The sequence below is a fragment of the Procambarus clarkii genome, chromosome 42 (genome assembly GCF_040958095.1).
Source record: "Procambarus clarkii isolate CNS0578487 chromosome 42, FALCON_Pclarkii_2.0, whole genome shotgun sequence".
Taxonomy (NCBI): Eukaryota; Metazoa; Arthropoda; class Malacostraca; order Decapoda; family Cambaridae; genus Procambarus; species Procambarus clarkii.
This window is the reverse complement of record NC_091191.1, coordinates 16384457-16408309: the sequence shown is the minus strand read 5'-3', so window position 1 is coordinate 16408309 and position 23853 is coordinate 16384457. Positions and strand designations below refer to the sequence as shown.

General features: G+C 47.1%; 1 protein-coding gene across 1 annotated transcript in view; it reads left to right on the top strand.

Annotated features, from left to right (window-relative positions):
* LOC123751759 (putative neural-cadherin 2) overlaps nucleotides 1-23853 on the top strand; it is a 297993-nt gene that overhangs the window by 248479 nt on the left and 25661 nt on the right. Inside the window, exons 20-25 of the mRNA XM_069339611.1 lie at nucleotides 16431-16592; nucleotides 18020-18211; nucleotides 18844-19022; nucleotides 19122-19311; nucleotides 20827-20936; nucleotides 22571-22699. Of these exons, the coding sequence (XP_069195712.1) occupies nucleotides 16431-16592; nucleotides 18020-18211; nucleotides 18844-19022; nucleotides 19122-19311; nucleotides 20827-20936; nucleotides 22571-22699 (962 nt within the window). The remainder of the gene's footprint in view (nucleotides 1-16430; nucleotides 16593-18019; nucleotides 18212-18843; nucleotides 19023-19121; nucleotides 19312-20826; nucleotides 20937-22570; nucleotides 22700-23853) is intronic.

The following is a 23853-nucleotide window of genomic DNA, read 5'->3' as shown; positions in this document are numbered from 1 at the left end:
AACCTAACCAACCCTACCTAACCTAACCTAACCTATATTTATAGGTAAGGTTAGGTTAGGTAGCCAAAAAAAGCTAGGTTAGGTTAGGTTAGGTAGGTTAGGTAGCCGAAAAAACATTAATTCATGAAAACTTGGCTTATTAGGCAAATCGGGCCTTGAATAGTAGGCTGAGAAGTGCGTTCTGGCTATTAGGTACGACATATATATATATATATATATATATATATATATATATATATATATATATATTGTGACGGAGTTCCCCCCCTTATAATTCTCCCACGCCTGCAGTAAGAGTCATGTCTACTTTTCCCAAGCGTTCTCTACGTTGCAGGCTACAATTTGATATATGGGAGAGAGTGAAGTGTTCTCGGAGAGCCGAGAAATTTGTGAAATAGTAATATTTTGGCCTGTGGTTTAGGCCCTTTAGGGAGCCAAGATGGCGCTTACCTCTATGATCTCCCGCCAAACCGTGTGACGTCAGTGGCACCGGATTGGTCACCGACAGCAGTGTGGCACCGGGAGCCAATGAAAACTTCCCGTAGCAAAAGTGACGTCACGAAGGAAGGGGGTCCGGCCAGCGCGCCGGGCTGGCGCCATCAGTCAGACACGACACGTCATAGAGGTCGGACGTGCGACGAGTGGTCCTGTCTGTCGGACAGCTGTTTCCCACTACCGTGGATTTACGCGTCACCTGAAGTCCGCCAGTACTCTGAGAAGTCTTCCCTAGTTCATGTGTTGAACCAGAAGAGGGAATTGACGGTTATTTGAGCAACAAGTGCTCCAGTCAGGTACTGTGCCAGTAGCAGTGAAGCCGTGCAGTGACGTATATTGACGTCTGTGGCAATTCACCAGTTCGTGACAGCGTAGTGGCTGACAGAGCCACTGGGTAGCTGAGGAAGAGAGGACTATTTGGGGAAACCGAACGACTGTAGCTGAGACGTAGGCGACAGCCGTTGCTGGGAGAAGACGACGGCCAGGAGACCGACTCCAACCTTCAAGAAGTCAAGAAGGAGGACGGACCTGCAGTGAGGAGGCACGGAGACGACGCGCTAAACGGTGGGACGACGAGAGGCTCTGGTAGGACACGACGACGTGTAGTGTGGGGGCGTTCCCGACACGAGGACCAGGAGCTACATCTCGACTCTCATCGGAGGATAGGGTGAAGTAGGTGGTTCTAGTTCCCTCCCCGTTCCCCTTTAGTTAGCTATATTATTTGGCTATATTATCTAGCCTGAAGATTTTATATGTCGTGAGCAAGTCTCACCCATGTCACGGTAAAGCACCAGTGTGCTAGACAGTACTATCAAGAGTACTTGTAATATTCATGTTGATTATTGGTGTGTACAGGCACCAGGAACCAGTGATAAATTTACTGTGTTGTGTATATCTTTCTATAGATTTTGATATGAACATATAGTGGTAAATTATATGTAATATTATGCCAGTGTTTGGAGGTTAGGCTATGTGCCCAGAAACTATTTATTTTCCATGCATTGATGATTGATTTATATACCCTATATATGTCTATGTTCATTCAGTGAATAATCATTTGTGAGTACAGTGAATTATTGCGTTATCGCCAACGAGAGAAAGTACTGAAAACTCCAGTGTTAATGTTTCATAATATATTGTTGGATAAATAACAGTGTAAGACCATTACAGTGAATCATTGTAGAGTTGATTGTAGAAAAGACTGTTTGAGCCTGAGTACAGTGTAACTGAGTAATCCGGTTTATTTAGCCAATATCGAGTGTGCGAGTTTCTAGTAATATTGGAGAATTTAACGAAACAGTGAATCTAGAAAACAAGCAAATTTCGCGCGGAGAGACCATTGCGATCAGCTGTTCTTGACACTTGATGAGGAGGGGAGGATGTTTGCCCCCTTGTGATCCCATAATATCCGTGGGAATTACCAGCCGCGTCAGGATCAGTTGATTTAATTGATTATTGTTTGGCTTTGTGACATCTTTCATACATTTTAAGTAAAATACAAAACTCTCTTTGTGTTTTTATCATCCCCTCCATTGATCTTGTGGCTATATTATACTGGTAAATATAGAGTGATAACAATAAATACCTGCCTGATTCCTGATCTTTTGAGTGTGACCTTGCCAAGGCTACCACTGAATACACCAGTCCACTGATGGTGTTACTGGCCACCTTAAACACCAGTTGGCGATCTTGTGGATAACCGTAGAGCCCTATTGTTGGGGAGGGCACACGACAGTCGATGTGATCGAGTCGTGTTCTCACTCTTTCTTAATAAGAGGCCGTTAAGATTGACTGGGAGACTCTCCTGGCGTGCAGTGGCGCCGTGAGGATCGAGGGAAGACCCGCAGGGCTACGGTGAGTTACCTTGAGCATAACTATTGCTCACCCCAGAGTAAGGGTAGAGAATAATAGAGAGGTGGAAACCCCAACATTGGCGACCTTGCCAGGATCTAGGATCGGAGTAAAGGTTGCAGTGGTACTTGGCAGTGGTGTTAGAGATCAGGTGAAGGTTATCACTCGTAGCACAAGATGGAGGATGATAAAGTAGCGAGGTTTATTGACTCTAGAGACGAACAGGTGCTGGAAGAGTGCACCAAGGCACAGTTACAGGCTATAGCGGATCATTTTGGAATAAAGCTGAAATCTGCCCGAGTTGGTGAAAGAAGACTAGAGATAATGGCTCAGCTAAAGGCTCGAGACGAAGCTTTGGGGGAGGAACGGCCCCAAACACCTGCCAGTGAGGGTGAACACCTGAGTATTGGTGGAAGCAGCAGGGGATCCAGCGGCAGCAGGCACAGCATTAAGCTGGAAATAATGAAGCTGCAGCTAGAAGCGCAGCAGCGCAAAGAAGAGCGAGAAGCAGAGGCACAGCAGCGCAAGGAGGAGCGAGAAGCACAGATGCAGCGTGAGGAACGAGAAGCACAGCGGCGCCGGGAAGAACAAGAGCGAGAAGCGCAGCAGCGCAAGGAAGAGCGGGAAGCAGAAGCGCAGCTGAGGAGAGAAGAGGCACAACAGCGCAAGGAAGAGCGGGAAGCAGAAGCGCAGCTGAGGAGAGAAGAAGCACAGCTGCGCAAAGAAGAACAGGAGCGAGAAGCACAGCTGCGCCGGGAAGAACGAGAGCAAGAAGTTAGGCTGAGACAAATGGAAATAGAAGCCAACCAGGAGGTGGAGCTGAAGCGAGCTGAACTGGGACTAGGTGCTCCTGCCCCGCCACAGGAAGACCGACGAGTGAGGGAACGAGACCTGCCGGTCTTTGTGCCTAGTGAAGCCGAAAGTTTCTTCGATCACTTTGAGAGAGTTGCTGCTATGAAGAGGTGGCCGAGGGCGGAGTGGGCGGAGTTGGTCCAAGGAAGGCTCACAGGGGAAGCTCGCCAAGCCTTCACCATGCTCGACTTCCAAGAATGCACTAACTACGATGCGGTAAAACGAGCTGTGCTCCGTTCCTTTAAGCTCACGCCAGAGTGTTACAGAAAGAGGTTTAGAGAATGTACCCGGTTGCCAGGAAAATCGTATGCGGAGACGGCGAGGGACATTGAAAGAAAGCTCCTTAAGTGGCTGGACTCTGAAGAAGCAAGGTCGGTCGAAGAGGTCAAGGAACTAATGGCCATGGAAAAGTTTATGTCCGTGCTCTCTCCTGAGATCAGGATGAGGGTAAAGGAGGCGGACATAAAGGACCTGAGGGCCGCAGCCGACCGGGCCGACATGCTAGAGGAAGCCCTACGCCCACGCCGAGAGGGACAGAACCGACCACCCGCATACGTCGGAAACGATAGGAGTTATAGAAGGACGGATGGGTGGAGGACAGGAGCGAGTTCTCCCAAGTCCCATTTCTCAAGTTGGAACACCCGAGGATCAAAGGGTGCTGTAGAGCCGATAGGGGAGAACCAAGCTGAGAGCTCGGGAACTGTTACTGCAGGGAAAGAAACGACAAGTGAGGCGGGAAAGACACAGGGTGCGACGGCCTCTGGAGGCAGTGCTAAGACGAGCGGTGGCGGATGGTCTCCGCCGAGGGGCCGCTGCTACAACTGCGGAATATTCGGACACGTCGCGCGGGAGTGCAGACGCCCGAAGCAGCGGGGACACGTTGCTTTAGTGATGTTCGAGGACCAGAGGGCCGAGAGAGTGCGGGATGAACCCGTGCTGAATGGGGAGAAGAAAGTTCACCCGTTCATGTGTCAAGGAACCGTAAGGATGGGGGTCGCAGACCCCATCCCCGTGAAGATGCTAAGAGACACCGGGGCTGACTTTACCCTGGTAAGTGAAACCCTGTTCCCCGAGGGTTACAAGAGCACCAGTGTGGGGGTGGCAAGTGTGACCACTGTGGGAGGCCCAGTGAGGATGCCCCTACACCAGGTAACTTTAAATTCCGATTATGGCTGCCAGACCCTAGAGGTGGGAGTCTGTACATCAATGCCCAAGATGGAGGCACAGGTCATCTTGGGGAATGACGCGTGTGGAGGATATGTCCTCCCGCATCTCGTGAAAGGCGAAGAGTGCCCAGAACAACACGAGGAGACAGGCGAAGATTTGAACGCCTGTGGGGACGAGAAGGGAATCGCACCGGTGGCGATCCCCGTTTGTACTGTGACACCGAGACAACGCGAAGAACCAGGAGGTTGTGGATCCGATGGGGCTGAGGAGTCGGTTGACAGCCTGGGAACAGATCACCTCTGCGTAGGACCCAGAGAACGAGTGGAGGGCGAAGGTAGCCCAAATGGTGAGTTGCAGGTGACACTCACCGGTTCTCCAGGGGTAAACCGCGCTCGTCTCGGAGAGTTACAGCAGGAGGAGTTCCCCGAATTGGTTAGTAAGGCCGAAGGAGGACGTGTGGGTCATGAGAAGGCTTACTTTCCATTTATCTATATTATATATGCCATGCTATCTGTGATGAGGGAACGATGGACGCCAGGAGCAACCGTGAGGACGGTGAATAAATATGTCCAGAAGTTTAAAGAACGTCTCACTAGAGCGATGAAACTGACTAGGAAGCTCCTGAAGAAGGCGCAACGTAAGATGTCGAAGTGGTTCGACAGGAGAGCTGCGCAGAGAGATTTTCAGGCCGGATCCAAAGTAATGGTTGTGCTGCCAGGTAAAGGTAGAGTGACCAAGACGCGGTTCAAGAGACCATACCGAGTGCTGCGACGGTTGGGTCCAGTGTCGTACGAGATTGGGAAGCCGGATGGACCCCGGAAGAAACAGGTGTGTCACGCAGGCCGCCTGAGACATTTCTTCACTGTGGAAGGTAGAGCCGCCAAGCAGGACGGAACGGATACCCGAGAAACCCAGCGGAAGGCGGGTCTGTGTGTACCGAGGAAACGAGAACTCCCGGAGGAGAAAAGTAAGTGGTCCAGGGCGGACGGCACCAGTCTCACCCGCACTGAGAGTCTGACAAGGATCAAGGTCAAACACATCAAGGGGAAGGACAACGTAGTAGCGGACGCCCTATCCCGCATACACTAACGAGACATGACTCTTATTTTAAGGGGAGGGGTATGTGACGGAGTTCCCCCCCTTATAATTCTCCCACGCCTGCAGTAAGAGTCATGTCTACTTTTCCCAAGCGTTCTCTACGTTGCAGGCTACAATTTGATATATGGGAGAGAGTGAAGTGTTCTCGGAGAGCCGAGAAATTTGTGAAATAGTAATATTTTGGCCTGTGGTTTAGGCCCTTTAGGGAGCCAAGATGGCGCTTACCTCTATGATCTCCCGCCAAAACCGTGTGACGTCAGTGGCACCGGATTGGTCACCGACAGCAGTGTGGCACCGGGAGCCAATGAAAACTTCCCGTAGCAAAAGTGACGTCACGAAGGAAGGGGGTCCGGCCAGCGCGCCGGGCTGGCGCCATCAGTCAGACACGACACGTCATAGAGGTCGGACGTGCGACGAGTGGTCCTGTCTGTCGGACAGCTGTTTCCCACTACCGTGGATTTACGCGTCACCTGAAGTCCGCCAGTACTCTGAGAAGTCTTCCCTAGTTCATGTGTTGAACCAGAAGAGGGAATTGACGGTTATTTGAGCAACAAGTGCTCCAGTCAGGTACTGTGCCAGTAGCAGTGAAGCCGTGCAGTGACGTATATTGACGTCTGTGGCAATTCACCAGTTCGTGACAGCGTAGTGGCTGACAGAGCCACTGGGTAGCTGAGGAAGAGAGGACTATTTGGGGAAACCGTACGACTGTAGCTGAGACGTAGGCGACAGCCGTTGCTGGGAGAAGACGACGGCCAGGAGACCGACTCCAACCTTCAAGAAGTCAAGAAGGAGGACGGACCTGCAGTGAGGAGGCACGGAGACGACGCGCTAAACGGTGGGACGACGAGAGGCTCTGGTAGGACACGACGACGTGTAGTGTGGGGGCGTTCCCGACACGAGGACCAGGAGCTACATCTCGACTCTCATCGGAGGATAGGGTGAAGTAGGTGGTTCTAGTTCCCTCCCCGTTCCCCTTTAGTTAGCTATATTATTTGGCTATATTATCTAGCCTGAAGATTTTATATGTCGTGAGCAAGTCTCACCCATGTCACGGTAAAGCACCAGTGTGCTAGACAGTACTATCAAGAGTACTTGTAATATTCATGTTGATTATTGGTGTGTACAGGCACCAGGAACCAGTGATAAATTTACTGTGTTGTGTATATCTTTCTATAGATTTTGATATGAACATATAGTGGTAAATTATATGTAATATTATGCCAGTGTTTGGAGGTTAGGCTATGTGCCCAGAAACTATTTATTTTCCATGCATTGATGATTGATTTATATACCCTATATATGTCTATGTTCATTCAGTGAATAATCATTTGTGAGTACAGTGAATTATTGCGTTATCGCCAACGAGAGAAAGTACTGAAAACTCCAGTGTTAATATTTCATAATATATTGTTGGATAAATAACAGTGTAAGACCATTACAGTGAATCATTGTAGAGTTGATTGTAGAAAAGACTGTTTGAGCCTGAGTACAGTGTAACTGAGTAATCCGGTTTATTTAGCCAATATCGAGTGTGCGAGTTTCTAGTAATATTGGAGAATTTAACGAAACAGTGAATCTAGAAAACAAGCAAATTTCGCGCGGAGAGACCATTGCGATCAGCTGTTCTTGACACTTGATGAGGAGGGGAGGATGTTGCCCCCTTGTGATCCCATAATATCCGTGGGAATTACCAGCCGCGTCAGGATCAGTTGATTTAATTGATTATTGTTTGGCTTTGTGACATCTTTCATACATTTTAAGTAAAATACAAAACTCTCTTTGTGTTTTTATCATCCCCTCCATTGATCTTGTGGCTATATTATACTGGTAAATATAGAGTGATAACAATAAATACCTGCCTGATTCCTGATCTTTGAGTGTGACCTTGCCAAGGCTACCACTGAATACACCAGTCCACTGATGGTGTTACTGGCCACCTTAAACATCAGTTGGCGATCTTGTGGATAACCGTAGAGCCCTATTGTTGGGGAGGGCACACGACAGTCGATGTGATCGAGTCGTGTTCTCACTCTTTCTTAATAAGAGGCCGTTAAGATTGACTGGGAGACTCTCCTGGCGTGCAGTGGCGCCGTGAGGATCGAGGGAAGACCCGCAGGGCTACGGTGAGTTACCTTGAGCATAACTATTGCTCACCCCAGAGTAAGGGTAGAGAATAATAGAGAGGTGGAAACCCCAACAATATATATATATATATATATATATATATATATATATATATATATATATATTAGTATATTTTGGTAGCAGTCTTTCCTGTAGACATATATTATTAAATATGACCGAAAAAGTAAGATTAATAATTCTAACACGAATTTTCTCAATCTTTCGTACATTACGCTTCACTGTTGGAGGTAAATCAAAAATCAATTCTCCAAAATTCATTTTTATTTCTAGTCTGACGCGACACGGGCGCGTTTCGTAAACCTTATTACATTTTCAAAGACTTTAGTTCACAAATACACAACTGAATAGAACTTACGTATCTCCGATTTTATATCTACATTTGAGTGAGGTGGAAGGGGTGATGTGGCATTAACACAGACAGAACAAAATGTGGTATTAATAGGGTATTAATTTCATCAACACGAGACAGAACAAGATTATTAATAGGGTATTAATTTCATCAACACAAGACAGAACACGAAGCAATGGATATTGAATAGAAGTGTTTGTAGAAATCCTATTGGTCCATATTTCTTGATGCTTCTATATTGGAGCGGAGTCTTGAGGTGGGTAGAGTATAGTTGTGCAATAATTGGCTGTTGATTGCTGGTGTTGACTTCTTGATGTGTAGTGCCTCGCAAACGTCAAGCCGCCTGCTATCGCTGTATCTATCGATGATTTCTGTGTTGTTTACTAGGATTTCTCTGGCGATGGTTTGGTTGTGGGAAGAGATTATATGTTCCTTAATGGAGCCCTGTTGCTTATGCGTCGTTAAACGCCTAGAAAGAGATGTTGTTGTCTTGCCTATATACTGGGTTTTTTGGAGCTTACAATCCCCAAGTGGGCATTTGAAGGCATAGACGACGTTAGTCTCTTTTAAAGCGTTCTGTTTTGTGTCTGGAGAGTTTCTCATGAGTAGGCTGGCCGTTTTTCTGGTTTTATAGTAAATGTAATAAGTTTTACGAAACGCGCCCGTGTCGCGTCAGACTAGAAATAAAAATGAATTTTGGAGAATTGATTTTTGATTTACCTCCAACAGTGAAGCGTAATGTACGAAAGATTGAGAAAAATTCGTGTTAGAATTATTAATCTTACTTTTTCGGTCATATTTAATAATATATGTCTACAGGAAAGACTGCTACCAAAATATACTAATATTAAAGCGCACGACCCAGCAGCAAGGTATCAAGCCTTCACGATAAAATATCGCCAGGATCTGATTCGTGATCTGATATACAAGGCAGAGAATGAAATCAAAGACAACAAAACGCAACTACTTCATGCTACAAACGAGTGGAGAAATAGCAACATCGACGATAGTATCCGTACCCGCATTGAACAACACCTCGACATCCTCACAGACCAACATCACCTCAGCACTGAAACAAGGATTATCAAGAAACTAACAACATTATATGGAGGACCTATGGCAATTCCACGACCAAGAGATGGCTTCCTGAACCTTGCAGGAATTAACCTCACTGAGGACCAAGTCACTCTCCTAAATCTGGGCATAAACTGTCATGTTATGTCCAGACCGAGTGAGATGGCCCGGAAAGTAGAGTTGGAAATTCTCTTGGACGACATATTCGACCTCGAGACACAAAAGAAGGTCACTACCAAAGATACCTTACAAGCAGAACTTATTGCAGAAGGAGGAAAGAATCGAGGCAACTACAGAAGCACCATACTGTCCCCCGAGCTTAAAGCGGCAGCTAAAAGCCTTCGTGAGAACAAGGAGATAGTTGTCAGGAGAGGTGACAAGTCGCCAATATATGTCATTCTTAAAAAAGACGAATATCTGGCGAAAATGAACATCATACTCTCTGACCAAACTAAGTTCCAAAGGGTAACGAAGGACACTACAGCCGAATTAAAAGCAAAGGTCAACAAACTGATCGAAACTGTGAACGCCAAGAAATCCGGACTCCACCTGCCAAAGATCATTGGGGAATATAAACCTGGATATGCGTATGGAAATGTCAAGACGCACAAGCCTGGAAACCCACTTCGGCCAATCATTAGCCAGATACCCACACCCACGTACAGACTGGCGAAGCGACTCAACGGCCTGCTGACTCCTTATGTTCCTTGCGCCTTCAGCCTGAAGTCTCCAAAGGAATTTGTTGACTTACTGCGGGGCACACGGGCCACAGGGATAAGAGCCTCGTTGGACGTAGAATCGCTGTTTACCAACGTACCTGTGGACGAGACAATCGGAATGATAGCCGACAGAGTGTATCGTGATCCAGCCTGTACTCCTCTTGACATACCAGAAAATATTCTGAGGAAACTACTCCAAGCTTGTACTAAAGAGGCACCCTTCTTGAGCCCGGATGGGCACATGTATAAGCAAGTAGATGGGGTCGCCATGGGTTCTCCCCTAGGTGTCCTGTTTGCAAACTTCTACATGGGTACCATCGAGCAAAAGTCTTAGTCGACATGAACTTGAAACCGGCCATATACTGCAGGTATGTTGACGACATTTTTACACAGGTACCTGATGTCAGACATCTGCAGGAGCTGAAGGAGGCATTTGAGCAGAGTTCCGTGCTGCGTTTCACTTACGAGATGGAAAAGGATGGGAAGCTGCCCTTTCTAGATGTAACAGTCATGGAAAAGGGCGGAGATTTCCACACTGCAGTCTACACTAAGGAAACAAACATAGGAATGTGCCTAAGTGCCAACAGCGACTGCCCAGGACAGGTACAAGAGGAGTGTTGTTAACGCATATGTCGACCGTGCTCTCAGCCACAGCTCAGAATGGAAGCAAGTCGACGAAGAACTCTGTAGGGTAAGGCAGGTCCTAGTCAATAACGGCTTCTCCAATGGTTTCGTCGAAGACATCATAAGAAGGAAAGTGAAACCATGCAACCTCGGAAGAGACAACTAACACAACACCTATACCCCCTATTAGACTATTTTACAGGAACTTCTTTTCCACAGCTCATAAAACGGAGGAAAGGGTCCTGAAAGATATTGTTAATAGAAACGTTATCCCTACAGACAAAAATCAGAGGATACAACTGACGATTTACTATAAAACCAGAAAAACGGCCAGCCTACTCATGAGAAATTCTCCAGACACAAAACAGAACGCTTTAAAAGAGACTAACGTCGTCTATGCCTTCAAATGCCCACTTGGGGACTGTAAGCTCCAAAAAACCCAGTATATAGGCAAGACAACAACATCTCTTTCTAGGCGTTTAAACGATGCATAAGCAACAGGGCTCCATTAAGGAACATATAATCTCTTCCCACAACCAAACCATCGCCAGAGAAATCCTAGTAAACAACACAGAAATCATCGATAGATACAGCGATAGCAGGCGGCTTGACGTTTGCGAGGCACTACACATCAAGAAGTCAACACCAGCAATCAACAGCCAATTATTGCACAACTATATTCTACCCATCTCAAGACTCCGCTCCAATATAGAAGCATCAAGAAATATGGACCAATAGGATTTCTACAAACACTTCTATTCAATATCCATTGCTTCGTGTTCTGTCTTGTGTTGATGAAATTAATACCCTATTAATACTCTTGTTCTGTCTTGTGTTGATGAAATTAATACCCTATTAATACCACATTTTGTTCTGTCTTGTGTTAATGCCACATCACCCCTTCCACCTCACTCAAATGTAGATATAAAATCGGAGATACGTAAGTTCTATTCAGTTGTGTATTTGTGAACTAAAGTCTTTGAAAATGTAATAAGTTTTACGAAACGCGCCCGTGTCGCGTCAGACTAGAATAAAAATGAATTTTGGAGAATTGATTTTTGATTTACCTCCAACAGTGAAGCGTAATGTACGAAAGATTGAGAAAATTCGTGTTTGAATTATTAATCTTACTTTTTCGGTCATATTTAATAATATATATATATATATATATATATATATATATATATATATATATATATATATGAAGAACCCGTCCTCTTAAAAATAACGTCACTTTTAGCTCGTATGCGCACTATGGCCAAAAGTAGACGTAATTTGAAATGAAATCGACTCAAAAAAGTGATGTACTGTCCCGTTTTCTGTTTGAGTCATACTCGGTAAGGTTAGGAGAGGAAACTTTTAATTGACGTTTTTCATAACGTTTTGATTTTTATGAGAATTTTCTGCCCACCTAACCTACCAGAGGACCCTTAACTTATTGTTATTGAAAAAAAAATATTTTCAGTTTTAAATTACGTCCACTTTCGACCATACGGGTAAACGGCCAAAAGCTTCGTTATTTTTAAGGGGACAGGATGATATGGAAGGCCTTTGGACATTATTACTCCCAGATCTTTAAAAAGTTTTGTTTGTTCTATAGAGCGATTTTCCTTAATTTTGTGTGTGGTTTCTTTTTCTTCGTTTTCTTAGATCAGGAGCTGGAACCCATTTTCCTTAAACATCATAATTTTTTGTGGGCCATTGAAAGATTTGATTTACTTGAGTTTGGAGGTTTGCTGTTTTCTCTTTATTTGTCTACTCTCATAAAAATCCTTGTCATCTGCGAAGGATGATACAGTACTGTTGTTTGTGTTCTCTATATCCGGTATGAGAATGAGAAAAAGTACTGGAGCAAGCACAGAACCCTCGAGGTCTCCAGGGATCTGATCTTTTCACGGCGGATGATGCGGATTTCACCTTGTTGATTATTACACAATGGGCTGCATTTGTTTGGAAATTTAAGATCCATCTTCTTTCTTTGCCAGTTATATCTTTTGCGAGCATTTATTGCGTAATAACACCATGGCCAGATTTGAAAGCTTTCAAGAAATGTGCGAATATTCAACAGCGTTTTGCTTTTCTTTGATGGTACCTAAAACAATGTCCCAGTGGTGTAACAACAGAGAAAGGCAAGGGTGCCTTGTTCTAAGCATTTAGGTCCAAGGCTATCTGTGATCTGCGATCGTGTACTTCGTGACCTTTCTCATTTGTGATTTTAGCATTCTTCCTAAGATTTGTATAATGTGTGATGCTAGTTCCATCAGTCTGTAATTGTTTCCTTCTACTTTATTTCCTCCTTTATGAAGTTGTGTTATCTCTGCCGTTTTAAATATGTTGAGGGTAACAACTGTAAGCTCCGTCTCCAAAAATTGTTACTGGCCAGTGACAGCGTTTTTTTTTTACCAATTTTGATGAATTTGAAATTCCAGGAATCGAGGCCCTAGTGCAGAGTCCATGTGAAAACCTGGTTGAGGATAGCCCCAAGCGTGAGGCCTTTAACCTCGGACAAACCGACATACATTCTTACTAAAAGATATGGATAATATACTTATTTATCTTCTGTAGAAGTTTGGCTGTACTTCGGAATCCTGATGTCCGCTTACCTTAAGTCTCCTGGGGGATTAACCAATAGATTCTGGTGTATCGGATCCTTATAGCGTGTTCCACTATGGTCACACTATCTGTGGAGGAACACGGGTGGACCACGAAACATTCAGGGTATATGCCAGGCTGTTGTACTCTGTGAGGAAGGAGTACAACTGACCAGAGTTAGGGGCTGACACTGCGTGGGATGCTTACATGTCGGAGGGTATTTGCCGTTGTGCGGACAGGTCGAGTGAAGGAAGCAACAACACAGACAAATGTGACGATGTGACATTCACTCACTTCTTATAACGAAAATATATCGTTGTTAAAGAACATCAACAGCAGCAGCACCCTCTAGAATTATCTTGAATCACAATAGAAATAATGCGATAGTGTTAACATTGTCTGACTCGGTATTACCTCTGGTATTAATCTTACAACAAATATTATGTCAAATAATTTTAATTATAGCAGAGTATTTTTTTTTAACTGCGGAAGCAATTTAATTAGTAGAGAAGCTTTATAATTATCCTACATGTTAACTGATATGCGTGTGTATTATAACTGTGTCTGTAAAAATATTCGAGCCAGATATCATGAGCGATTAACGTGTTGTATATAATTATTTCGGATGTGCATTTTAGGGTAAAATCAAAATTACATTTGAAACCACTCGCTGGGGAAATGTTCCCCCTCTTTCAGGACTGTCATCCAGTATTTCAGGGGCGAGGTTAATTATATTATCATTAAGGTTTCTCGTGTCTTGTAAAGCCCTCCACCCTCCCCCAGCTCTGTCTACCCTACTCCCCCTGCTTCCACACCCCTCCCCATCATCCACCCTTACCTCACCTCTCCCATCCTGTCCCTCCCTCTACCCTTTCCACTCCTCCTGCTCCCTCTCGTATCTCGACCATGTAACCTATGACGATGAACCGATGATTGTGTTTGCTCTCCTTACCTCCCACTCTCTGGAGAGTTAAAGTACCTAAAATGTCCAAAAGCGAGTCAGGCTGATTTCTGACAATCTGAAATGCATTTCTGATTTCCCTAGTGAAACGTGCTGGAGAGAAAAATTAGAATTTAGGAGTATAGTTTTTTTTCTTAAATCACGTTCCAGAGCGGCCCAGCTGACTGTCAAGAGGTAAAGGGAAAGAAATAATTGACAAACGCTCTGGTTAAGAAAGGTCAAGAGGCAATGGCTTAGATATGTTGAGAGACAATGCTAATAGCCTGGGGTAAAGTGACAAGGGTCAAAAGAGGTCAAGAGACAAAGGTTAGGGAGCGTCAACTAGCAAGGAAAAAAGAGGTAAGGATCAAAAGCAAAGTTTAAATAAAAGTTAGAGAGGCAAAATAAGGGTCAAGAGGCAAGACGAATACGCCGAAAAACATCACGGTATTATTTTTTCCTAATCCTCTTGATTCTCTTTTCCCTCCTTTCGTTATTCCTCTCTTCTGTACCTGCTTGGTTATGTCACACCACTCCCACCTCATCATCCCCCTTTATTTTACTTTTTCATTTTATATCTTTCTTCCTCTTTCCTCTTTCTTTTTATTACTTGACCGTCTTTTCTGTCCATTTCATTTCTCTCTCTCTCTCTCTCTCTCTCTCTCTCTCTCTCTCTCTCTCTCTCTCTCTCTCTCTCTCTCTCTCTCTCTCTCTCTCTCTCTCTCTCTCTCTCTCTCTCTCTCTCTCTCTCTCTCTCTCTCTCTCTCTCTCTCTCTCTCTCTCTCTCTCTCTCTCTCTCTCTCTCTCTCTCTCTCTCTCTCTCTCTCTCTCTCTCTCTCTCTCTCTCTCTCTCTCTCTCTCTCTCTCTCTCTCTCTGGCGCTCTTTCTCTCTCTCTCTCTCGTTCTTTCTCTCTCTCTCTCGCACTCTTTCTCTCTCTCTCTCTCTCTCTCTCTCTCTCTCTCTCTCTCTCTCTCTCTCTCTCTCTCTCTCTCTCTCTCTCTCTCTCTCTCTCTCTCTCTCTCTCTCTCTCTCTCTCTCTCTCTCTCTCTCTCTCTCTCTCTCTCTCTCTCTCTCTCTCGCTCTCTCTCTCTCTCTCTCTCTCTCTCTCTCTCTCTCTCTCTCTCTCTCTCTCTCTCTCTCTCTCTCTCTCTCTCTCTCTCTCTCTCTCTCTCTCTCTCTCTCTCTCTCTCTCTCTCTCTCTCTCTCTCACTCTGCCTCCTTCCACGTGAGCCGAGTAAGGTCATTTCGTTGGCAACGAATCGTTCTCCCACGACACAACTTGGGTAAACGAACAGCTTCCCGTTTTAATTAAGCGTCTCCACTGGCGACAACATTGTCTGAAGGGTCGCTGCCTGATATAGTACTGGGGTCTGCTACCAGTTATGCCCTTGGGTCTGCTGCCTGTTATAGTATTGGGGTCTGCTGCCTGTTATGGTACTGGGGTTTGCTGCCAGTTATGTCCCGAGGTCTGCTGCCTCTAATGGTACTGGGGTCTGCTGCTTGTCATGTCCTGGGGAGAGACCTGAGGCGCAAATTCAGTTCAACCAACAGCATTAATGTCTAATTAGATACCTGATGCTTCAGTGGTTTTAATGTGTATTTGAAAATAATGTCGGCCCAAGGAGTATGTATTTTGTGCTTCAGTATGTATCACGTGTTAGTATGTATAATATGCCAGTATGTATCATGTGTGATAATGTATTACATGTCATTATGTATCACTTCTTATTTCTCATTTTAGAATATGTCACGTTGGGTAATATGTATTGGCTGTCATATGTCATAAAACTCACACCCCAGTCACATATGAGGTGTGAGTTTTCAGTTGCATATAGTCCTGGGGACCATTCAGGCTTGTTCGCATTTGTGTTCCGCACGAGTGCCCCAAAGAATGAGATGATATGATAAAATACCATGCCTAAGATTACCATCAGAGTGCTAGTGGGATGATGGGGAATTAGCCTCGGCTACCATCATCTCTGTCCGGTGGTGATGGTTCAGGGGGCCTGTACACCAGTTGCAGAATGCTCCTAGCAGTATGGGTTATTTTTGTGATTGTTCCTGAATACCTCACTGTCGGTACTGAGGTGAGTATGCAAATTAGGGAGTTAATGTATGTTACCTAAATGAAGTGTAACTTCGACTGCAATGTGCAAGACTCAATTGATCTCTCCCGGTACTTATTGTGCACATTATTATGGTAACGATGATTAATGTGTGTGTGTCAGTGTTTGTGTTCCGATCTCTTGCGATTTATACTAGACACTTCCTTTATCACTAACTCCCATCCTCTCATCTTGAGTGTATCTCTCCTCTCCCCTCTTCTTCAGAGTCTCGGCATCCTGTCTGCCTGTCTATCTCCCCTCTTCTCTCTCTCTCTCATTATCCCTAATTTTATTTCACTGCTTTCATTTATTTCTATCATCTTTGCTCTCTAAACTGTTCTTCCTCCTGTCTCCTCGTTTTCTCTCCTCTCTCTCCATTTGCTCCTAATTCCCTTTTCATCTCAATTTCTCTCTGCAGGTGCCAGGGGTCGCCTGGCTCCCTGCGGTGTGAGTGCCTGCCGGGGTGGGCGGGGCCAGGCTGTGCCACGCCCACTACGCCCACTACTTTCCTCCACAACAGTTACGTGAAGCTGACCCTCTCCTTCACGCCCCTCGGCTACACCACCACCATCTCCCTCAGGTATGTGGCACCTCTCTCAGGTGTGTGGCACCTCTCTCAGGTGTGTGGTACCTCAGTGTGGTCAGATATCATGTGTGTGAAATGACCTAACACGTCAGCTATAATAACATATTACCTATAATCCCATCCATGGATTTATCATTGTCTACTGGAAATAGATCGTTACCCCTGTAACTTGCACACGGTACACGGACATCCTGGGAGAGGGGTATAGTTCTGGTGCCTGGATATATCTCATACCCTAATATACTTCGGTAATGCTTCCTGTATCGCTCACATGGCGAGTATTTGGCCCTAATAAGCGACATGTAATCAAAGGTCAGCATCGGTCGACCCACGTACACAGGTGGTAGGAGTGCCTCGTGCCCCACGTACACAGGTGGTAGGAGTGTATCGTGCCCCACGTACACAGGTGGTAGGAGTGTATCGTGCCCCACGTACACAGGTGGTAGGAGTGTATCGTGCCCCACGTACACAAGTGACAGGAGTGTCTCGTGCCCCACGTACACAGGTGGCAGGAGTGTCTCGTGCCCCACGTACACAGGTGGTAGGAGTGTCTCGTGCCCCACGTACACAGGTGGAAGTAGTGTCTTGTGCCCCACGTACACAGGTGGTAGGAGTGTATCGTGCCCCACGTACACAGGTGGTAGGAGTGTATCGTGCCCCACGTACACAGGTGGAAGTAGTGTCTTGTGCCCCACGTACACAGGTGGTAGGAGTGTATCGTGCCCCACGTACGCAAGTGACAGGAGTGTCTCGTGCCCCACGTACGCAGGTGGCAGGAGTGTCTCGTGCCCCACGTACACAGGTGGTAGGAGTGTCTCGTGCCCCACGTACACAGGTGGTAGGAGTGTCTCGTGCCCCACGTACACAGGTGGAAGTAGTGTCTTGTGCCCCACGTACACAGGTGGTAGGAGTGTATCGTGCCCCACGTACACAGGTGGTAGGAGTGTATCGTGCCCCACGTACACAGGTGGAAGTAGTGTCTTGTGCCCCACGTACACAGGTGGTAGGAGTGTATCGTGCCCCACGTACACAGGTGGTAGGAGTGTATCGTGCCCCACGTACACAGGTGGAAGTAGTGTCTTGTGCCCCACGTACACAGGTGGTAGGAGTGTATCGTGCCCCACGTACGCAAGTGACAGGAGTGTCTCGTGCCCCACGTACGCAGGTGGCAGGAGTGTCTCGTGCCCCACGTACACAGGTGGTAGGAGTGTCTCGTGCCCCACGTACACAGGTGGAAGTAGTGTCTTGTGCCCCACGTACACTGGTGGTAGGAGTGTATCGTGCCCCACGTACACAGGTGGTAGGAGTGTATCGTGCCCCACGTACACAAGTGACAGGAGTGTCTCGTGCCCCACGTACAGAGGTGGTAGGAGTGTCTAGCGCCCCACGTACACAGGTGGTAACACGTGTTGCTGCCGCAGGTTCAGGACGCGGAGGAGAGGAGGAGAACTGGTGGTGATGACGTCACAACATGGGCGGGACATGTGGGCGGTGGAGATGGTGGGCGGCCGCGTGTGTGTGGTGCTGCGTCTCCACCCGCGACCCACAACCTCCCTCTGTCTCTCCCGGGCCGCCCTCGCTGACGGCCGCTGGCACTCTCTCCTTGCTGCAAGGTACACGTGCTCTCTTATTGCCTCTCTATCCCTCTAGTGTTGCATACAATTACTGATGTTACATCTTACCACTGTAACATTGACACCTGTTCCACTAGCGCTGTAACATTGGTACACTAGTTCAGTCACTGCAATCCTGGCACTGTATCACTGTAATACTGATATTGTATCACAGTAATACAGGCTTTGTATCACTGTAATTCATTCATTCATTGTATCACTGTAATACAGGCATTTTATCACTGTAATACAGGCATTGTATCATTATAATACAGGCACTCTGTATTCCTCTAAAACTAATGACGTAATATTTGCATTTTATCAATGTATTAATCTTTCACGGGCATTGTTATTCTACTGCTTTAACATTAACATTGCAGAGCTTGCATTACATCACTGTAATACTAACAACAATATGGTCAGTAATACTGTGCCTGTAATACTATCCCTGTAATACTGTCCCTGTAATAGTGTCCCTGTAATACTGTCCTTGTAACTCTGTCACTAAATTACTGGAATTTTGTTACTTTATCTTTACTTAATTTTCCCAATTTGCCTTTAAACAATTTGTTCACACAAAAGAGAAAATGTGAGCGGGCCTTGTAGGTCAGTAAGAGGTGTGTCCCTGGCAGGTACGGCTCTGCGGTCTTCCTGACGGCTGACGACGGCGACGGGGACCTGTACAACGCCTCGGTGGTGCTGGAGGGACGCCAGCTGCTGCAGGTGGACGGACAGGAGGGCGTCCACGTGGGAGGCTCGCCCGAGTATGCTGGAGTCAACGTGTTCAGCATACACAGAGACTATCACAATGGTTCGTGTTAAACTGGGTATGTTGAGTATATATATTTATATATAAATATGAGGGAGTGAGATATAAATATAATATTACTCCTGACCATTACCACTATAGGCTGTATGGACGACCTGAGGATCTCCGGGCGGAGGATTCCACTACCGCCAGCGATCAACAGTACAGCCTGGGGTCAGGTCAGCGTGTTCCAGGGCGTCGAGCAAGGGTGTGGTGGTCCTCTTGCCTGTGCCAACGTCTCCTGCAGGCCCCCGCTCTCCTGCGTCGACACCTGGAGGTCCTACCATTGCGGGTCTGTACACAACAATTCTCTGGTGTCCATCGCAATCAGTTTTACACTTTCCTAATAACATACTTTTTTGTTGTTCTCTTGAATTGTTCTTCTCTTTAATTGCTGTTCTCGTAAAACGTTAGTCTCATAAATTATTGTTGTCCTCCATTGTAATTCCCCGGAATAACAGATTGCTGCTCTGGACGCATATTTCTATAATCAGATACCAATTGTTACACAAATTATTGTACTATTCTAAATCTCGGGCAAGTTGGCAGCCTTATACAACTTTTGTCCTCCCACTGTCCACTCTTAACACGGATTAATTATTATTTAGTTAACATGTAATCTCTCTTAGAGGTCTTAAATGTCGATTTAATGAACGGCCTCTGATGTGTTTTACACTTAAAATATGGATGTATAATTACTAACATATTTCCATATTTAGATATAAAATTAGAAGCTGGTAGTGACAGGTGTGGACATCACAGGTTTGGTGAGGGGGTTGTAGTGACAGGTTTGGTCATCACAGTTGTGGTGAGGGGCTGGTAGTGACAGGTGTGGTTATCACAGGTGTGGTGTGGGGCAGGTAATGACAGGTGTGGTCATCATAGGTGTGGAGGGGGCTGGTAATGACAGGTGTGGTCATCACAGGTGTGGTGAAGGGCTGGTAATGCCAGGTGTGGTCATCACAGGTGTGGTAAGGGGCTGGTAGTGACAGGTGTGGTCATCACAGGTGTGGTTATGGGCTGGTAGTGACAGGTGTGATCATCACAGGTGTGGTGAGGGGACTAGTAGTGACAGGTGTGGTCATCACGTGTGGTGGGGGGCTGGTAGTGACAGGTTTGTTCATCACAGGTGTGGTGAGGGGCTGGTAGTGACAGGTGTGGTCATCACATGTGTGTTGAGGGGCTGGTAGTGAGAGTTTTCGTCATCACAGGTGTGGTGAGAAGTTGGTAGTGACATATGTGGTAATCACAGGTGTGGTGAGGGGCTAGTAGTGACGGGTGTGGTCATCATAGGTATGGTGAGAGGTTGGTAGTGACAGGTGTGGTCATAACAGGTGTGGTGAGGGGCTGGTAGTGACAGGTGTGGTCATAACAGGTGTGGTGAGGGGCTGGTAGTGACAGGTGTGGTCATTGCAGGTGTGGTGAGAGGTTGGTAGTGACAGGTGTGGTGAGGGGCTGGTAGTGACAGGTGTGGTCGTCACAGGTGTGGTGAGAGGCTGGTAGTGACAGGTGTGGTCATTACAGGTGTGGTGAGGGGCTTTTAGTGACAGGTGTGATCATCACAGGTGTGATGAGGGGCTGGTAGTGACAGGTGTGATCGTCACAGGTGTGGCGATGGGCTGGTAGCGATAGGTGTGGTGAGGGGATGGTAGTGACAGGTGTGGTGAGGGGCTGGTAGTGACAGGTGTGGTCGTCACAGGTGTGGTGAGGGGCTGGTAGTGACAGGTGTGGTCGTCATAGGTGTGGTGAGGGGATGGTAGTGAAAGGTGTGGTGAGGGGCTGGTAGTGACAGGTATGGATGTCACAGGTGTGGTGAGGGCCGGGCGCTGAGCAGTAGTGAGGAGACGTGTGAGGACGAGGACGAGTGTGTGTGGCGTCCATGTCTTAACGGAGGCACCTGCTTCAACACCCAGCCAGGTGAGGCGTCCTTGTCTTAACGGAGGCACCTGCTTCAACACCCAGCCAGGTGAGGCGTCCTTGTCTTAACGGAGGCACCTGCTTCAACACCCAGCCAGGTGAGGCGTCCTTGTCTCAACGGAGGCACCTGCTTCAACACCCAGCCAGGTGAGGCGTCCTTGTCTTAACGGAGGCACCTGCTTCAACACCCAGCCAGGTGAGGCGTCCTTGTCTTAACGGAGGCACCTGCTTCAACACCCAGCCAGGTGAGGCGTCCTTGTCTTAACGGAGGCACCTGCTTCAACACCCAGCCAGGTGAGGCGTCCATGTCTTAACGGAGGCACCTGCTTCAACACCCAGCCAGGTGAGGCGTCCTTGTCTTAACGGAGGCACCTGCTTCAACACCCAGCCAGGTGAGTCGTCCTTGTGAGTCCCTCCCTTGTGGGGCCCCCTCCCTTGTGGGGCCCCCTCCCTTGTAGGGCCCTTTCTTTATGGGGACCTTGTGGGTCCCATCCCTTGTAAGTCCTTCTCTTGTGGGCCCCTGCCTTGTGGGGCCCTCCCGTGTGGGGGCCCCTCCCATGTGGGGCCCCTTTCTTGTGGGCCCCTTCCTTGTAGGGAGGGGCCCCCACCCTCGCTACACCACCCTCCCCACCACCATGTAGGGAGGGACCCTTGTGGGGCCCCTCCCTTGTGGGCCCCTCTCTTGTAGGGCCCCTCCCTTGTAGGGCCCTCCCTTGTAGGGTCCTCCCTTGTTGGGCCCCTCTCTTGTGGGCTTTTACCTTGTGGGGCCCTCCCTTGTGGGGCCCCTCCGTTGAGGGACTTTCCTTGTCGGGATCTTCCCCTATAGGGCTCTACCTTGTGGGGGGCCTCTCCCGTACAGGGCTTTTCCTTGTGGGCCCTTTCCTTGTGGGTCCCTTCCCTTGAGGGGCCCTGCCTTGTGGGGGCCCTCTCCCTTGTGTGGCCCCTCCTTTGAGGGACTTTCCTTGTTGGGATCTTCCCCTATAGGGCTCTACCTTGTGTGGGGCCTCTTCCTTATATGGCTTTTCCTTGTAGGGCCCTTTCCTTGTGGGTCCCTTCCCTTGAGGGGCCCCACCTTGTGGAGGCCTCTCCCTTGTGTGGCCCCTCCCTTGTCGGACCCTCTCTTTTGGGGCCCGTCCCTTGTAACGCCGTCCCGTGTGGGCCCTTCCCCTGTTGGACTCTCCCTTGTGGGTCCCTCTCTCATCGGCCCCTCCCCCTTGGTCCCCTCTCTTCTAGGCCTCTTCCTCAGGTGCCGCTCCTTTGTGGGGCCCCTCCCTTGTGGGGGCCCCTCCCATGTGGGCCCCCCTCTTATATGGACCCCTCTCTTGTGGGCCCATACACCTGATTTGGACTGCCTATTCATCCACCTGACGGATTGCATATCCAACTAACTTGGTCTTATCCCATTTCTCCTCGAATGCCTATTCATCCACCTGATTTGCATTGCCTACTCTTCCAACTAACTTGGACTGTCTATTCATCTTATTCATCTTCTATAATTGACTTGGAATTTGCCACTACTTCCTATGTTTCTAATGTTCATGAGTGAAATTCTGTTACACCTAATAATGAGACGTTTAGATTTTTTTCTTTCTTTTAAGTTACCCTCGTCTAATGGTATTCCGTTCTCTGTGAAGGCTTTATGTGTGCGTGTCCGGCGGGGTTCAGCGGACAACACTGTCACCTGCCATACGTGGGGGAGACTTCACTAAAACTGCCGCTCGGGATCCTGGTGACCATTGTCGTCTGGTGCACATTTCTCCTGCGTGAGTATATCTACCTGTTAAGTTCACTCTGTAGATGCTGCTTTGGTGATGTGCAGCAGTCCACGTCTTTAACAATGTGTGACAATTGTTTTTTTTATTGAGTAGTTTATTTTGTAATTGCTTATGTCTCATATTATTGGAAATTGCTATTATTTCTTAAACTTTGCTTTAGTGATTGCTGGACGCCTTTAAGTCCGGCTGGGACGTCATCGGAACCTTCAAACGGGTCACGTTTCTGATTGATCTCCAAAGAGGTCTGTCCATAGAAGATAAAATTCTCTGTGGGGAAGAACAAAGCCAGTTGGGAGCCAGGGAGGATCCCCAGAAGATACTAATCCCACCACTGTACATAAAATTTGGGCTTATGAAGCAAGTTGTCACAGCGTTACATAAGGAGTCAGAAGCTTTCGAGTTCCTGCAAGATTTCACTCTAAAAAGTCTTAGGCATATGTCAAAGACGGTGTCTTCATCAGACCAACAGATAAAAAAAGATCGTAGAGTACAAGAAATTCCCCAAAGAAGGCCACTAAGAAAGACATGTCGTGAGTAAATTTTTTCATCAAATCCCAGGGCATGCTCTTGTGGCACTGAGCCTACATGTGTGAGTGTTGGGGTTTACCTTTTACTCTTACTCTGGGTGAGCAACCGTTACGCTCAACGTCACTCACCATAGCCCTGCGGGTCTTCACTCTAATCCTCTCGGCGCCACTGCACGCCAGGAGAGTATCCCAGTCAATCCCAACCGGCCTCTGATTGAGAAGGAGTGGGAACACAACTCGTTCACTTAACTGTTATGTGCCCGCCCCAACAATAGGGCTTTACTATTAACCACAAGATCGGCAACTGGTGTTTTCGGTGTCCAGTAACACGTCAGTGGACTGGTTGAATTTGTGGTATCCTTGGCAAGGTCACACTCAATAGATCGGGAATCAGGCAGGTACTTACTTTTATCACTCTTCGCTCTCAAGTATAATATAGCCACAAGATAAATGGAGGGGATGATATAAAGACAAAAGTATTTTGTATTTTACTTAAAATTCATTCAAAGATGTTACAAGGTCATATCAATAAACAATCAACTGATCCAGGCGGGAGTCGGTCGTTCCCACGTATATTATGCACTCACTACGGTGGCAACACTCCCCCTCTCGTCA